Raw genomic sequence first — 18,178 nt, 5'->3', positions numbered from 1 at the left:
TTATCAGACAACACTTGAAGGGTTATTGCTCTTTTTCTAAAGAAAATTTGGGTGCATTTTGTTATAACCTTGATATAATTCTAGATGTACAAATGTACAAATGTTACGTACATGTATGTATACTCATAAACTTATTTTATGTCCCATGCCATAGTGGAGGTGCTTTAAGTTTAACCCTTGTTTATAAAAAAAAAGAAGATGTGGTATGATTGCCAATAAGACAACTCTCCACAAGGGACCAAATGACACATAAAGTAACAACTATAGGTCACAGTACAGCCTTCAAGAATGAGCAAAGTCCAAACCGCACAGTCAGCTATAAAAAGCCTGGAAATGGCGAGGTAAATCAATTCAAAAGAGAACTTACAGCCTGATAAATGAACCAATAATGAGAGAAAAACAAATATGTAACACATAAACACAGTCTGCGACGTTAAGCGGTACCCCGAAGCCCGTGTCTAGTTTAATTAAGCTCGGACTAGTAAAAAGTACACTGCCGATAGTCAGACCGGTCTAGTGCATATCTGTGTGCACTTTTTAGCTCACCTGGCCCGAAGGGCCAAGTGAGCTTTTCTCATCACTTGGCGTCCGTCGTCCGTCGTCGTCCGTCGTCGTCCGTCGTCGTTAACTTTTACAAAAATCTTCTCCTCTGAAACTACTGGGCCAAATCAAACCAAACTTGGCCACAATCATCATTGGGGTATCTAGTTTAAAAAATGTGTGGCGTGACCCGGTCAACCAACCAAGATGGCCGCCATGGTAAAAAATAGAACATAGGGGTAAAATGCAGTTTTTGGCTAAAACTCAAAAACCAAAGCATTTAGAGCAAATCTGACATGGGGTAAAAATGTTTATCAGGTCAAGATCTATCTGCCCTGAAATTTTCAGATGAATCGGTCAATCGGTTGTTGGGTTGCTGCCCCTGAATTGGTAATTTGAAGAAATTTTGCTGTTTTTGGTTATTATCTTGAATATTATTATAGTTAGAGATAAACTGTAAACAGCAACAATGTTCAGCAAAGTAAGATCTACAAATAAGTCAACATGACCAAAATGGTCAGTTGACCCGTTTAGGAGTTATTGCCCTTTATAGTCAATTTTTAACCATTTTTCGTTAATTAAAGTAATCTTTTACAAAAATCTTCTCCTCTGAAACTACTTGGCCAAATTAATCCAAACTTGGCCACAATCATCTTTGGGGTATCTAGTTTAAAAAATGTGTGGCGTGACCTGGTCAACCAACCAAGATGGCCGCCATGGCTAAAAATAGAACAAAGGGTAAAATGCAGTTTTTGGCTTATAACTCAAAAACCAAAGCATTTTGAGGAAATCTGACGTGGGGTAAAAATGTTTATCAGGTCAAGATCTATCTGCCCTGAAATTTTCAGATGAATCCGTCAATTGGTTGTTGGGTTGCTGCCCCTGAATTGGTAATTTTGAAGAAATTTTGCTGTTTTTGGTTATTATCTTGAATATTATTATAGTTAGAGATAAACTGTAAACAGCAACAATGTTCAGCAAAGTAAGATCTACAAATAAGTCAACATGACCAAAATGGTCAATTGACCCCTTAAGGAGTTATTGCCCTTTATAGTCAATTTTTAACAATTTTCATTAATTTGGTAAATTTATGTAAATTTTTACCAAATATAGTTCTCTGTTACTAATGGGCAAAGTTCATGATAGATATAATTGTAAGAAGCAAAATCGTTCAGTAAAGTAAGAACTTCAAACACATCACCATCACCAAAATACAATTTTGTCATGAATCCATTTGTGTCCTTTGTTTAATATGCACATAGACCAAGGTGAACGACACAGGCTCTTTAGAGCCTCTAGTTTAATGGTTACCGTAAGTTAACTGTCGAATGTGTCAATACAACGCCATCGAGATCAATAAACTGATACTCACTTCCTTGCAAAAGTGGTAAACCAGTTTTTACGGTCTCCCTAATAACCGATTGTTCAAAATAAATAAAAAAAAAGCGCAAAAACGGTCAGTACCACGTGTTTTCAAAATTTCAAATTTCGGTAGTTATTGATTAATTTGTGTTGCATAAACTAAATAAAAAAAAAATTTTCATTTTTGCATCGGAAGACATTAATTCGTAACTGTCCGCTTGACATCTTGTGTATTTAGACGATTGGTTATTAGGACGACCTCGGTGACTGGTTACCGTTAATTTTATGAAGAAGTGGTGCCAGTTTTGTTTTCATATCGAAAGATAAAAGTACACACATAATTTTACATCGTTACATGGCTTCATTGTTGAGGTGGTCGGATAGTGCGAGACCTGGAAAGGCACCAAAAAGACTGTCTCGCACTTCCGACCAAGTTACAGAAGCAAAGAAAAAATACGAGGGCAAGCGCGTCAGAGAGTTCAAAACCCATTGGATGGACGGTCGTCCCTGGCTCAAGTATGATAATGAGAATTCCGTTATGTATTGTACATACTGTAAGGAGCAGGGAAAGGGATGGAAATTCGTATCTGGGTGTACGAATTTTAGGATTGACACCATCCAAAATCATGAAGTCAGTTCGCCTCACATCAGTGCAACATCTGTTGCCGAGAGGCCACTTCCTCAGAATTCACTGGCTGCAAAGGCCATTAACTCTATAAAACAAACTGAATATGACAGACTTAGCATTCTCTTTCGTAATGCCCATGCTGTTGCTAAACATCATCTAAGCTTTAAAACTTATAATGTTATATGTAAACTGGATCAAGTTAAAGGTCTTGATGTTGGCAATAGCTACCTGAATGACAAAAAGGCCTGTGAATTTGTCAAAAATATAGCCAGTGTTTCCAGAAATGAGACCAGAGACCTTTTGAAAAAAACACCATTTCTGAGCCTCACCTGTGATGGGTCATCTGACTTCATGGGGGATGAATATGAGTCATTGTGGGTACGAAGTGCCCAAAATGGAAAGATAATTGAAAAGTTTTTAGATTTGGGTACTGCTGAATCTGCAGGATCTCAGGACATATTTAATTACATGAAAGCTGTTTGCTTTGAAAATTCAGAGGACAATACCAACCAACTGTGGAGTAAACTTATTGGCTTTTGCTCAGACGGTGCATCAAACATGCAAGGTAAATTTATTTTTTAATTTATTTATTATGTAATATACAATGTGGATGGGGTTGGAATGGGCTTTGCTCATTGTTGAAGGCTGTACGGTGTCCTATAGTTGTTAATGACTGTCAGTGTCATTTTGGTCTTTTGTAGATAGTTGTCCCATTGGCTATCATACCGCATCTTCTTTTTTATATTTACAGTAGAAAAAATGGTATCCATGATGTAGACTGTACTATGACTTATAATGGTTTACTTTTACAATTTGTGACTTGGATTGAGAGTTGTCTCATTGACACTCTGACTCATGCCACATTTTCTTATCCATATAGATAAAATAATGAGGTGTAGATACAGTTATTTATTTTCACATGTGCTTGGTGCGTAGCAAATATGTATATGTTCTCTGTAGCTATATGTGTGACAGTGTATGTACGTACTAGTTTATAAACATGAAATTCTTCATTCATCATGTTCATATAATATAAAGAATACAAAATAATGGGTATAAAGAAAAGACAAATGACCTAAAAAATTAAAAGAATATTATACTGAAACATGTGTAATGAAAGAACCTCAATCTAGACCTTCATATTGATTTAAAGTAAACATGGACCGTGGTAAACATATAGAATTTGAAAAAATTCTAAACATGATAAAGGAATTAAAACATTTTTACAGTATATGATTAAAATTAATTTAATGTACAATGTCAATGTAATGTTACAAAAATAGTTTGTTTTAAAGACATATTTTTTTCAGGTATAAGAAATGGTGTGGCTGCTTTGATGAAAAGAGAAAACCCAGAAATAGTTGTTACTCATTGCTTGGCTCACAGAGTTGAGTTAAGCTTTAAGGATGCTATTAAGTCATCTAAATTGTATGATAAAACCATAACTCTTCTTCTTGGTAAGTTATTATGTTTGGCAATAAAACAATTAATAATTATCATGATTAAAAAGTCCTAGTTCATTCAATTCAAATGCATTTAGCTTATTATATTTTACATGTATGCATATGTAATGTACAAAAAAAAATGTATGTCATGCATTGATACATAGCAATCTAATGTCAAAAATTTATACATATACACCATTGCATACATTGTACCCTTATTTATTAATCATGTAAATTTATTTACATAAATTTGTCTTACAGAAGATGTCTTAAGTCAAATTTTCAAATAACTATTTTACAGGTCTTTACTACTTGTACCGCAGAGGTCCCAAACAGAAGAAAGCCTTAAAACGAGCTTTCAGTGCACCTAACATGACGAAAATACTTCCAACCTGTGTAGGAGGAACTCGTTGGATGCCACACATGCTTAGAGCAATAAATGTTATTATCAAAGGTTACAGGGGATTTAAAGCTCACCTAGAAAGTGCTTCACATGAAAATCCAAAAGCTGAAGGACTTGCCAAAATTCTAACTGATGTAGCGGTTGTCACATTCATGTTAAATTTAAAGGTATACATGTAGAATAATAAATCATTATTAAAAACATACATTTAGAAGTCAAAATATTTTTAAGATTGCTTTATTGATTTTTGGTTTTCTTTATCTTGACATGTCTGTTTTGATTTTTGACAATTGTTACTACTCGTAGATGTACAATGTAATTACTGCTTTACAAATAATGAATGTGAATATGAACTGCATATTTAAATTTCCATGTATATGACGAACTTATATATGTATTGAATTTTAATTAATTGCATTTCATTTAGGAAATCATATCACCTTTGAACAGACTATCCTTGATTCTGCAGAAACAGAACCTAACATTGTATAATGGACATGCACAGATCAAAGCAACTACAGAAGTTCTAAAAATATGCAAACCAAGTAAGTTATCTTGTAATTGCATATATGTCATGTATGTCATAGCATAACTGTCTCTGATTGTACAGGTTATTATATTAAAGTAATTAAATAAATACCTGTAATCATCAATATCTCAGTCTATAAGCAAATTGTGTTTTATGGTGCAAGCAAAAATATGTTTCTCATTTTTTAACATGTTTAATGAATAAGTTTTTTTGTCATTTTAGAGTATGGGGACCATGAGATTCATCTTGTAAAGAAAAATCTCAAGTCCACCTTAATAAGGTCAGACATGGATATAGAGGAAGTTAACACAGAGTGGGCCATTTTGAAATCTTTAATATATCAAAGGTAATTAATGTTTCTGCTCATTGTTTGGGTTGTTGTCTTTTTGGCACAATGTTTCCATTCTCTATTCTATAAAAACCTAATTTTAGCTTAATGTTACCTATAGGGTAAACAACTCCTAACTCTGTATTCATTTACTCCAATTTTTTGCCTTGAACATCTTAATATTTTTAAAAATAAAATATCCATATATGTCTGATATTGAATATTTACAATTTTGTGTATTAATTTTTTAGGTACAGTAACAGACTTATAGATGGTGCCTTGACATGGGGATCTGTGTTTGAAACATTCAGGGATGGCCTTGACAATATAAAGCTTGTTATAGATGCTCTGCTCAGTCTACCACCAACAAGTGTCAATAACGAAACTACATTCAGCAGAACCAAACTCAGCAAAGGCAAGAGGCGGGGTCATTTGAAGACGGACACATTGAAGGACTTGATCCAAGTCGAAATTGAGACTGCTAATGTTGAGCAGTTTGACCCAAAGCTGGATGGTAATTGTTCATTCAAAATTATTTTTTTGTCTGCATGACAGAAAAAATTGGATAATATTAGCTCAAAGTTGAATTTATTCCTGTTTACTTATTTTCAATACTTACTGTCCTCAGTTCACTGTATCATTGTATGCCTTTTAAAACACATACTTAATGTCTTATGTATTTTCTCCCATGCTGTTAAGCTCTTTCAAGACAAAGTTTTAATAAGTTTAAGTTTCCTCTTTGATTACATATTAGTCTGAATAATTGTAAACTTAATTAAAATTTCTGACAAACACTGTTTATTTTTTTTAAATTATTTGTACTGTTTCAGATTACCCCTTCAGACAGAAGAAGGAGAGTTGGCTATTCCAGACCATCACGGTTAACCGAGACACTCCAAACAAACACAGTCGACCAAGAAACTGTTGTGGTTGGTCATGATGAGATTGATACACCAGCTGCTGGTCAAGACATCCAGGTATTTATTGTATTTAAAATACATCACATAGTTCATAAAAGCATTCAAATATTTGTAATTTAAAAAAAAAACATAAATACTTTTAAGAATGAGAACCAGCAAAGATATAAATTTCTGCAATATCTTAATTCTAATACACAACACAGCATAAATTATTTTTCTTTGTAGAGAACTAATTACTATATATCATGCAAATTATTATAGTCCAAAGTTGTTGTAATTATTATACCCCTACTTTAAATTATACCCCCGCTTTAAAAAAAGGACCCCCGCTTTAAAAAAGGGGGGGTATACTGTTTTACCGCTGTCTGTCCGTCCGTCAGTCCATCCATCAGTCCGTCCGTCCGTCCCACAAAACTTTCGTCACATTTTTCTCAGGAACTACAATACAAGGATTTCTGAAATTTGGTTTCAGGGTTTATCTTAGTCAGCTGTACCGTGTGATGGATTTTCAGATTGATCACTTGACAACTTCCTGTTTACCGAACACTTGTATGATTTTACACATGATAGCCAAGTTGAAAATTTTCGTCACATTTTTCTCAGGAACTACAATACAAGGAATTCTGAAATTTGGCTTCAGGGTTTATCTAAGTCAGCTATACCGTGTGATGCGTTTTCAGATTGATCACTTGACAACTTCCTGTTTACCGAACACTTGTATGATTTTACACATGATAGCCAAGTTGAAAATTTTCGTCACATTTTTCTCAGGAACTACAATACAAGGATTTCTGTAATTTGGTTTCAGGGTTTATCTAAGTCAGCTATACTGTGTGATGTGTTTTCAGATTGATCACTTGACAACTTCCTGTTTACCGAACACTTGTATGATTTTACACATGATAGCCAAGTTGAAAATTTTCGTCACATTTTTCTCAGGAACTACAATACAAGGATTTCTGTAATTTGGTTTCAGGGTTTATCTAAGTCAGCTATACTGTGTGATGCGTTTTCAGATTGATCACTTGACAACTTCCTGTTTACCGAACACTTGTACGATTTTACACATGATAGCCAAGTTGAAAATTTTCATCACATTTTTCTCAGGAAATACAATACAAGGATTTCTGAAATTTGGTTTCAGGATTAATATAAGTCAGCTATACCGTGTGATGCGTTTTCAGATTCATCACTCGACAACTTCCTGTTTACCGAACACTTGCATATTTTTACACTATTAATATTATCCACTTGCGGCGGGGTATCATCAGTGAGCAGTAGCTCGCAGTTTACTTGTATTCAACCATGATGTACATCCACATCAAATTGAAATGATTAATATTACAAGGTTTTAATATATATTTTTTTCAGATGATTGTTATCAACCAAGAAGAAGATTGCAGTACAGATGAGGATGAGGACAGTGGTGAAGAAAGTGAAGATGAAAATGAACTTGCTGAACAGGAGTTGTTCAGCAAATTGAAAAAAATCATGAAAAATTATGAAGAATAAATATATAATCAATTGATATAAGCTTTCTTCTATTTTTGGTCTGCATCAGAAAGGGTGATCTCTTTAACTTTCCAAAGTCAAATTTGAATAAACAATATGTGATGGCAAGGGGTTTATATCTACATGTATACATTTAATTTACATTTACATGTTTGTCTTCAATTCAAAGAATGGAGTCAGTTTTGTCAACAGTTTTGAGAAGGTTTTTATTGAAGGAAAGTAGAATTTTTCATATAATATGGAGAAAAAACTCTACATTTTTGACAAGATTTATACACAAAAATGTAACCTCAGAATGCAGGATTTTACATCTAATATTCCAAAATTTTCTTGGGGGGGGCATGCCCCAAAACCTCCCTAGCTGGTTCGGATCACTTCGTGATCCTCACCGGGGACACAGATTTTATCCGGTCCAGTACATATAAATTCAGGCTAGTATTTTTTTTTTTTACTACCCCATAGGGCTAGTTATTCAAATAGTTTTTGGCACAGACTGTAAACAAACAACAACCACTGCATGTCTGTACTCTAACTATTTATACAGAAAAGAAGATGTGGTATGATTGCCAATGAGATAACTCGCCACAAGAGACCAAATTGACACAGAAATTAACAACTATAGTTAACTTTAGATTGCCTTAACCAAATGTTAGTAAACTGTTATACAATGCTTATTACCACTAAACACAATCAAGTTTGAAGACAGTCTCAAAATATAAAATCCTCCCTTAACTTTCTGATTTCCTTGGAGATATATTACAAAATATGAACAGAAGGAGACCAATTTGGAGTGAATCTACAGTGAACTTGTATAGTCTTCTCTTAAATTATGGTGGACCAGTAGCTGTTGATCTTATGAGGAGAAATCTTGGAGGACCAAGCCTTTCGAGAGTTTATTTACAGGCAAGACAGACCATACCTGTTGAAACATCGTTGACTGAAACATCCTTTAGAAATGCAGCCGAATTTTACAAAAAAGTGTGTAAGGATGTTGATATTAAGTCAATTATCTTTACTATTGCTGTTGATGCAACACCAGTTCTGCCATTAATAAGAGCTAAAGGTAACAAACTCTTAGGTTTCGCAACGAACAAGGACATTATTGTTCAACCAGCAGAAGATGTTATACAAGTGTTTAAAGATGATTCCTTACCTAGAGCACAACAAACTTATGTTTTCGTATTAGTGCCTTTACGTTCTGACATTCCATACTGTATATTAGCTGCGCCCCCAGTGGTAAAAGGTGAAAATCAAGGCACAGCATCAAATCCAAGGAATGGGGACAACAATACAATTTCAATATTTATGGTTTAGGAGCAGATGGTGATTCCAAAATAAGGTCATTCTACATACACAGATATCTTAAAAATCATGGTTGTAATGACTTCACAATTGACCGACAGGACTTTACATTTGTCTTACCCCAGAATCAGTTGGATAGTATAGATTGTCCTTTTCCAGATCCTAGACATCTTCTTAAGAAATGGAGAAATCAGTTATTGAATATTCGTCGACTTTTGATCATGGGTGATCATCTCGTCCAGCTAGAACATTTAATGGAACTTGCTGACATAGAAGAGTTAAAACATACTTTAGGTCTATGGAAAACAGATATACGTGTGAACGACAAACAGAATGTCAATGCTGCAATAAGACTTTTCAATCCAAATGTTCAATCTCATTTGAAAGAATATGGAGGTGACAAATATGCTGGAACAATAGTGTATCTTCATTTAGGTCAAATTTTAAATGAGATCTACTTTAATAAGGAACTTTCTATTCGCAAAAGAATAAAGTTTTCCTGGACACTTGTACAATTCTGTCGACTTTGGAAAACGTGCATTGTTCTTTCAAAATATAAAACAGACAAGACTTTTATAAGTGATCAAACATACAATGATGTAATTATAGCCGGTCATTCATTTATCTTAATGACAAAACTGCATTTTCTTCATCATAAAAACCAACCATTTGAGCCATGGACGTGGGGCTCAAATTCTTGTGAGGATATTTTTTCTAAAAGTAGATGTTTTATTAGAACAAAAAACAATTTTTGTTATGCAGAATTTCTAGACATTTGTAGACGTATTCAGAAAGTTACAGAAACAGAGTGTGATTTTAACAAACCGTCTAAAAAACAAGTATTTTAACAAATCTCACAACGGACATAAATATTCTTATAGAGGAAGAAATGAGACAGGGTGATATTTATGCCAAAGAACTCCTTGAAAAAACTGAAATGCTTACCTTATTACAAAAAGCAGGTATAATTGATGAAAACAACAAAATTGATATCAGCACATGGAGTAATAAACAACAAATATATCACAGTGATATTGATGAATTAGAAGATCTTTCTCAAGATGAGTTATCAAGTTTAAATGATGAAGAAATACTTTTTACAGTGGTTGCAAATGATGTAGAATTATTGCATAGTGCAGATCTTCTGGACATGGCTTGTGATGACATCATGGATCACGATAAAGACGAAGAATTGAATCTAAATGATGAACAGTCGAGTAATTCTGAAATGCATGCACCCTTAGCTGATGGACCAGTAGCTTTGTCTACATCTCTGACAGAAACCAGCCAGACAACTGGGCAAAATGAGCAGTTGGTACAAGAAAAGGAAACTAGAAAGAATACACATATCTTTTACAAAGGAAACTGGTATCATATAAGTCAATTTGTGTCCTGGGAACAGGGTAAATTTTACATGCCAAAACAGTCACGTTTGAATAGGTTTTATTCAAATTATGCCATATTTGATAAATTTTTACCACCTGAGAGTCTTTTAAATCAAGATAAACATTTGACCAGAGGAGATTTTATAGCTACTTGGAATAAAGGATTTTTTTGCTTTGGAAAATTAATGAGAATAGTTAAGCAATCTGTTAAAGGAGAATGTGCACATCCTCAATTTATATGGAAAAAAAGCAATGAAGGTGCTGCCACAACAGATTTTGCCATTCAAATTCTCAGTTCAACTAACAAACAGCAAGAAACAGTACCAGACAGTCTTATCATAACAAAAACATTTAAATGGGTTTCATCAGCTGAATTCGTCTTAAAACTCATTCTACAACCTAAAGATGGATACTTCATAATGGACAGCTCATGTAGACAACAACTAATTGATGGTATGTATATGCTTTATCTCCTTATTTTACTCTGAAATAATCCAAATTTAATAATACACAAAAAACAACTAAAATATAATTACCTGAAAATCTCCATATTTCCTTTTGGGAGTTGTTACAAATCATTAGTACATCTCAGGACTATTTTACCATAGATTTACATACAGCATTTATGTAGATTCCAAACAAACAAAAATCCGAATACCGATATGATGCAAATTAAGAAACCTTGTTAAATCATGTACATACAAGAGTACATGTATACAAATCAAACAAAACACATTTTATTATTTCCTTCTTACATGTATAATGATGGTCATAACTAATACTTTAAATGTGTATTTAATTCAATCATGTGAATTATAGATCTTAATTGGGTCAATTTAACCAGATATTTATTTATAAATTTAGCTATTACATACCTACAAGAGAATGACAAAAACGAAGAAAAAAGGCAAAGGGAAGACAAAAAAAGGAAGTTTGATGAGAAAAAATCTGGACCTCCAGAAAAAATGACTGGTAAGTTTCACATTAATTTTAAATAACAGTAACACAGATTTAAAAAAAAAAAGGCAAATGCGTTGTTTTTAATTTTCTGTGTTAAATTTTGTTTTGTTTTATTAAAATAGAAAATTCTTATTTCTTTTAAAAAGAATGTGCTGAAAATTTCTTTATAATTTATGGCAAGTATGGAATTGTCAAGACAATGTGTAGTTGAAATCTTTACTTTGCAAGTATGTAATTATCAAGAAAATTGCTTATACACATGTAACCCTTACTTTGTTTTTTCAACTTTTGCAGTACAGATACTGAAATCACTTTTGAAAGAAAATGGTGTGAGTTTTACCAGCAAAGACAAGAAAGCCGATCTTGTGAAGTTGGTCAAGGAGAAGATAAGCTCATCAAACCAATCAAGAGGTAAAATTTTTACTGTTTTTTATTTAATTATTTTCTTTCATAGACAAATGAATCTTCTGTGGCATTCAAAATGCTTAGATGTGGTCTTGAAGTAGCATGCAAACCTTTTGGGTGAACATGCATGTTAAAATCTCACTCCGCTGTCAGTTGATTTTAGTCTAAAGCATGTGCAATACTCATTTCTTCAAAAGAAACATATAATTTCCTGCTGGACCTTAAACGATTGCTTTCATTTACATATTTGTCAATATACATATTTATTAAGTTCTAGTCCTGAAATCTGAAAAATCGCTTTCCTTTGCTCGATATTTAAAAACCAAACATCCATCCAAAAGGATAGTAGTGTTTCCGATCAAATATTCAAAATATGAAAACATAGATTAAATCAAAAGGCATGAATTAATGGCTGCATAAACTTATTCACTCATGTTGTAAATAATGCATACATTTGTATCTCTTTATTCAGATTTAAGTTTTTGATAACAAACTTTATTTTTTTCATAGAAATACCCTCCCAATGTGAAAGTGAAATGAAGCAGAGACACAAAAAGAGAGACATAGGGGAATCAGCTCAACATGTGAAAAAGAAGAAAATAAAGACAATTATGATTAAAAGAACAATATTCTTCACTTTTTACAGCATACCATTTGACTCCAGCAAGCACTATCTTTATACAATCTATCTTCATTTTCTTGAAATATTGTTGATATTATTTGGTGTTCATTTTCACATTCACTATATGTTAACTGTTTTTTATATACTTCTGAGTATTTTATGGGAATATATTTTAAGAAACCACCTGTTATGGTTAGCACGTCCACAAGCTGAATGTTATAACATAGTTTAAAAACACTTACAAATATGTTTTTTATATCTTCTTATGTTGACATTAAAAAAAAGTTATGTAATTATTTTTTTGTTGTGCTTTAAATTTACCACGAATGTTACGGGGCGCCGAATGGGACTCTTGTGGTTTAGTACAAAATTCAATTCTGTCATAACAAAATCATTTTTGTCTTACAAAACTATGTGCTACAGACTTGTTTTGTGAGAACTTCAATTTTGTGATGACAAAATTCATTTGTGTAGACAAAATTCAGTTTTGTCATGACAAAATTCAGTTTTGTCATGACAAAATTCATTTTTGTAGACAAAATTCATATCTGTCATGACAAAAGTCAATTTTGTCTTAAAGGTATGCAAATATAAACATATTTGCATACAAAATTGACTTTTGTTACCTGATATGGAAATTAAATCACAAAAGTCAATTGTGTACGGTAAGATTCAATTTTGTGAGACAAAATTGACTTTTGTGAGACAAAATTGACTTTTGTGAGACACAATTGACTTTTGTGAGACACAATTGACTTTTGTGAGACAAAATTGACTTTTATGAGACAAAAATCAATTTTGTCATTTTTGTTGAGACCAAATTCAATTTTGTCATTTTTGTTGAGACAAAATTCAATTTTGTCATTTTCGTTGAGACAAAAGTCAATTTTGTTAATTTTGTTGAAACAAAAGTCAATTTTGTAAATTTTGTTGAGACAAAAGTCAATTTTGTTGAGACAAAAGTCAATTTTGTCAATTTTGTTGAGACAAAAGTCAATTTTGTCAATTTTGTTGAGACAAAAGTCAATGTTGTCAATTTTGTTGAGACAAAAGTCAATTTTGTGACGACAAAATTCATTTTTGTGATGACAAAATTCAATTTTGTAACAACAAAATTGACTTTTATGAGACAAAATTGACTTTCGTGAGACAAAATTGACTTTCGTGAGACAAAATTGACTTTCGTGAGACAAAAATCAATTTTGTTCAGACAAAATTCAATTTTGTTAATTTTGTTGAGACAAAATTCAATTTTGTTAATTTTGTTGAGACAAAATTCAATTTTGTTAATTTTGTTAAGACAAAATTCAATTTTTTCAATTTTGTTGAGATAAAATTCAATTTTGTCAATTTTGTTGAGACAAAATTCAATTTTGTTAATTTTGTTGAGACAAAATTCAATTTTGTCAATTTTGTTGAGACAAAAGTCAATTTTGTCAATTTTGTGTAACAAAAGTCAATTTTGTGTAACAAAAATCAATTTTGTGTAACAAAAGTCAATTTTGTGTAACAAAAGTCAATTTTGTGTCACAAATGTCATTTTTGTGTAACAAAAGTCAATTTTGTGTAACAAAAGTCGATTTTGTATGCAAATTAGTTCACAGAAACCAAACTAAACTAATTAAATACAAAATTGACTTTTGTCGCTCAATTTTCAAATTAGGTAACAAAAGTCAAGTCTGTGTAACAAAAATGAATTTTGTCATGACAAAAGTGACTTTTGTCCGCTGATAGATAATTTTGTATGACAAAATTTCAAATTTGTAGTATGATACAAATTTTGTTAAACTGAACTCATTTTTGTTGAACAAAAGTCACTTTTGTCCGTACAAAATTGAATTTTGAGTACAAAACCATAAGAGTCCCATTCGGCGCCCCGTAAATGTGGCAGAAAGAGGTAATTTTTATATCTTTCTTGAATAACTATTTCTAAATAATAATACAATCACTAATCTTTCAATAATCAATCACTAATCAATCACTAATCCATCAGTAATCATTCTTAAATCGATCAGTAATCTAATCGATCACTAATCGATCAAACTCCCGGAGAGAGGTTGATCGATTACTGATCGATGACTTCAAGTCATCAATCGATTACTGATCAAATATGATCGATTAGTGTTCGATTACCGATCTGATCGATTAGTTAAGTCTGGAAATAACAAAAATCAATGAATTTAATTCATTGTAATTATTTGAATTCAAATTCCTGAAGATTTGATCGTTTAAAAAATGTTTTTTCAGAAATGAAATAAAAAGTTTTAGGGTCGGAACAGATTTAAAATAGGATCGGTTGGGAAACTGGAACCACACATATTTTTATTTGGCCTGAGTTCAGATTTAGGGAAAGGGAAAAAGGCTATAGAATTCATAACATATTGACTGCATGTTTGTTTTTGTTTTTTTACAAATTAACATCTGTTCTAGCTTTGGAATGGCATATATGACATGAATATTAATATTGTAAACTATGATTTAATGGTCAGATAATTAAGTGACAGAAACTGTTCCTAATATCCTCAAATGCAAGAAGCTATGGGTCACTGTGAACTGTCTAAATATGAGAACCTAATAGGTGGCAGGTTGATGAAACTTACATAAGTCATAAGTGAAGAGATAAACGAACCTGGTGCTCCGCAAGATGCAGTTTTATACAACCAAAGAAGTTGAACCTTGAACAGTTGGGGCAAGTATGGACACAACAGTCAAGCTTGAAACAGCTCTCAATTTGGATTTCGATAAAAATTTTGACATAATATGAGTTTCTGACCCTAAATAAATGTCAAAATCTTACAAATGTATTGTGCAATATTGTGCAAATAAAGATTTCTTCTTCAAGCTTTTTTTCAAAAATTTGGAAAAAAAACAAGAAAATTTGTATCCAATATGAAAAGAATATTCATGAGAATATCTTGACTGGAATTTCATTGATGAAATATTCGTTTTCCCAATGCATTGATTCTTCAAACCTGATGAATTTTTTTAATGAAAAAATGCTATGCAAATCATGTGTGCAAAAAAAATGTCCATGGAGGAAAGGGTTATAAAACTCAAAAATGCTTATTTTATGCCCCCTTTTTGGCCCCTCATTCATAAAATAATGGGATCATAACCCCCTAAATCAATCCCAAACCTTCCATTAGTGATATTTAACTTTCTGGTAAAAATTTATAGAACTTATAAAATTTATAAAACTAAAATTATTGTCTGGAAACTAAATGTGTCTTCGGCATGATAGTATAGTGTATAAGATTGTATAAAAATGAACTAATTGATACATATATAATGCCAAGGTCGTTAGTTAGCAACAGAAGCAAGGAAACAGCGCACATATTTTGTGTCACCGAATAGAAGTTCCTTCCTAATGTAAGTTCCAAATGGAAAAAATAAAACTGAGGCTGACAGCCGAAGTGAATATCAGTTTTTCAAAAGTCAATTAAACCCCATATTTACCGAAACAAAAGACAGTTATTGTTATATTCCATATTCCAAGAAAAGAAAATGATTTAACAACAAACAGTATTATACCAGCACAAAGTTTACATAAAACGTTTTCCGTAGCGTTGCATGACTAGTAAAAGCACATGACGTTTAGCGCGGTGAATAACACTTTCTCAGGTGAATATGCTTTTTTATTCAAAATCCAATTCGTATAGAGAAACCTACTAAAATAATACCAATATGGAATAATATAGAATATTTGTTCTATCAGGTACAAGTATTATGACATTGTTTATAATAAAGTTTCCACTGGATCTTCTGTTAGGTGGAACAAATATATGTTGACATTTGGACAGGCAAATATCTACTTCTTGATATAAGACTATCTCTGACGTCCCATGGCCCAAGCTTTTCTGGCAAAACAGACTTTGGAGGTCAAACTAATCTTGTACTACCCATAAAATTTTAGGCAAAAATCTGTATGCTTTGAAACCACTTTTCATTGTTTACAAGATAATTGAAAGTCCAAGACTATGGTCACATGTTTGTAATATGGGGACGAAGTCCCCAATAACAGTAGAAAATTCAATAAAAAAAAAATTCGGGAAAATTTCCTGAATTTTTCATTGTACTAATGAACTCAAAATCGTTCAATTTTTTTATGTCATGTTTTGAAATCCCGGACCTGCGCAGAAATCTACAATGTACTTCCTTTTTTCCGGTCTTGTATGAATATTTGAGTAAAATATTTATTTATCAGTCTAGTATAAATAGGAAGGAATGCAATACCAATTTCATTTTTAATAATTCCTTGATTTGAAAAAACGTATCTTTGTTTACATTGAATATGACGTCGTAGTTAAATAACGTAACAACTAAAAATCCCTAACAACAGAACCAAAATCGGAAACGTAACGGTATATTTCCGTTTCTTTGTTGTAACAAATATTTAAGTTACACAAAAATAATTCATACATACTTCGTCCCCATTTACAGGTAATGCCTGCCTCATATTAACTTTTAAAGCTTAGTACAGTAGAGCTATATGTTCAGGTTTATTTTCTAAACCTGATATTTTTATTAGTATTTATTTGTATGTTTTGTTTAATGGCATGCTGTTGTGAATCATTTATTTTTATCTTATATCCGGCATGCGCCAGAAAGTAACCATGAACCAGTGTTACAAAAAGAAAGAAACAGAAGAAGATCTCATCTTATAGTATTCTGTTTTCTTTGACTTTTAATAGTGTTGTTTATAAAAAGGCATGGTTAATAAAATGCTTGATGCTTGATGCTGCTGCAGTCAGTAATCACCTTACTTTCAAGCGCATCGCTGAAGATGTTTTTGAATCCGTAACCAAATCAGATCCGATTAAATCCGGGAAAGGGTTTTTAAAACGTAGCCCAGTTGTAAAAATAATGTTCGCCAAATGGCAACCAACACCTAATTTTTAGTAGCTTAGAGGCTTTAAAATCGCCAAGTCGGCTTTTTAGTGAACTCAAGGGTTATAAAACGTGCCACGATATATTTTTAAATGATTCTAAAATTACGTCAATTTAAGACAACTGGCTAACTATTAGTTATAGTCATCCACTTCATAAGTTGAAACAAGCAAATAATATAGTATTACAAGACTTGTTCATCTCAAAGCACAGAGTTAATATACTTTCGAAAATGTGTAGAAATTTTCCAAAGCTCAAAATCATGGAAGGCGACATAGGTCTGATTAAGACGAAATGATGATGATATTTGGAGCCGCCTTCCTTTGTGTTATATATTAAGGAGTTTTTGTGCAAGTTTGTTTGCTAGAAATTTTGTAGTGTTTTGTGTTCTTCGGGTAATACTTCAAATTCATAAACCTACTGTTATTTCTTTTCAATATGGATGCCATACGACGATGATGCTGAGACCTGTGTGACTTTGATTGGTCAATAATATTTATCTATGTTCTATTATTCCTATAGTTAAACCCGATACCATATGGTAACATGGTATACCATGTCCACAGTTGAACAGCATAACCCCGCAGTACCTAACACCTATTGAAAAGGATAACCTCAGTTGCATCGGGTGATTTGTCTCGATGTCTCTTTACCTTTAAGGGAGAACTAACATATATATAGTGTGGTATTTCCGTCTTACTTTGGTCCAATCCATCAATGATGATACTCATGTATTTGTCTCGATGTCTCTTTACCTTTAAGGGAGAACTAACATATATATAGTGTTGTATTTCCGTCTTACTTTGGTCCAATCCATCAATGATGATACTCATGTATTTGTCTCGATGTCTCTTTACCTTTAAGGGAGAACTAACATATATATAGTGTTGTATTTCCGTCTTACTTTGGTCCAATCCATCAATGATGATACTCATGTATTTGTCTCGATG

At 32.4% G+C, this 18,178-nt stretch overlaps 1 protein-coding gene across 1 annotated transcript; it reads left to right on the top strand.

Moving 5' to 3' along the window:
* The first annotated feature begins 2,099 nt into the window (after positions 1 to 2,099).
* LOC134718898 (zinc finger protein 862-like) lies at positions 2,100 to 8,347 on the top strand. The gene is made up of 8 exons (XM_063581749.1): positions 2,100 to 3,095; positions 3,841 to 3,987; positions 4,277 to 4,545; positions 4,806 to 4,923; positions 5,130 to 5,253; positions 5,487 to 5,749; positions 6,066 to 6,212; positions 7,527 to 8,347. Exons 1-7 carry the CDS (start codon positions 2,258 to 2,260, stop codon positions 6,173 to 6,175), a joined length of 1,869 nt encoding a protein of 622 aa, XP_063437819.1. The 5' UTR covers positions 2,100 to 2,257; the 3' UTR covers positions 6,176 to 6,212; positions 7,527 to 8,347.
* Positions 8,348 to 18,178: the final 9,831 nt, after the last annotated feature.

This window comes from Mytilus trossulus, chromosome 5, assembly GCF_036588685.1.
Source record: "Mytilus trossulus isolate FHL-02 chromosome 5, PNRI_Mtr1.1.1.hap1, whole genome shotgun sequence".
NCBI lineage: Eukaryota > Metazoa > Mollusca > Bivalvia > Mytilida > Mytilidae > Mytilus > Mytilus trossulus.
Note: the sequence above shows the minus strand (reverse complement) of the source record. Positions and strands in the feature narration are given on the sequence as shown.

Coding starts and splice junctions, on each gene's coding strand:
- LOC134718898 (XM_063581749.1), top strand. CDS start 2,258: ATGGCTTCATTGTTGAGGTGGTCGGATAGTGCGAGACCTGGAAAGGCA. Junction 4,924..5,129: donor TCTAAAAATATGCAAACCAA/GTAAGTTATCTT, acceptor TTGTCATTTTAG/AGTATGGGGACCATGAGATT. Junction 5,750..6,065: donor GTTTGACCCAAAGCTGGATG/GTAATTGTTCAT, acceptor GTACTGTTTCAG/ATTACCCCTTCAGACAGAAG.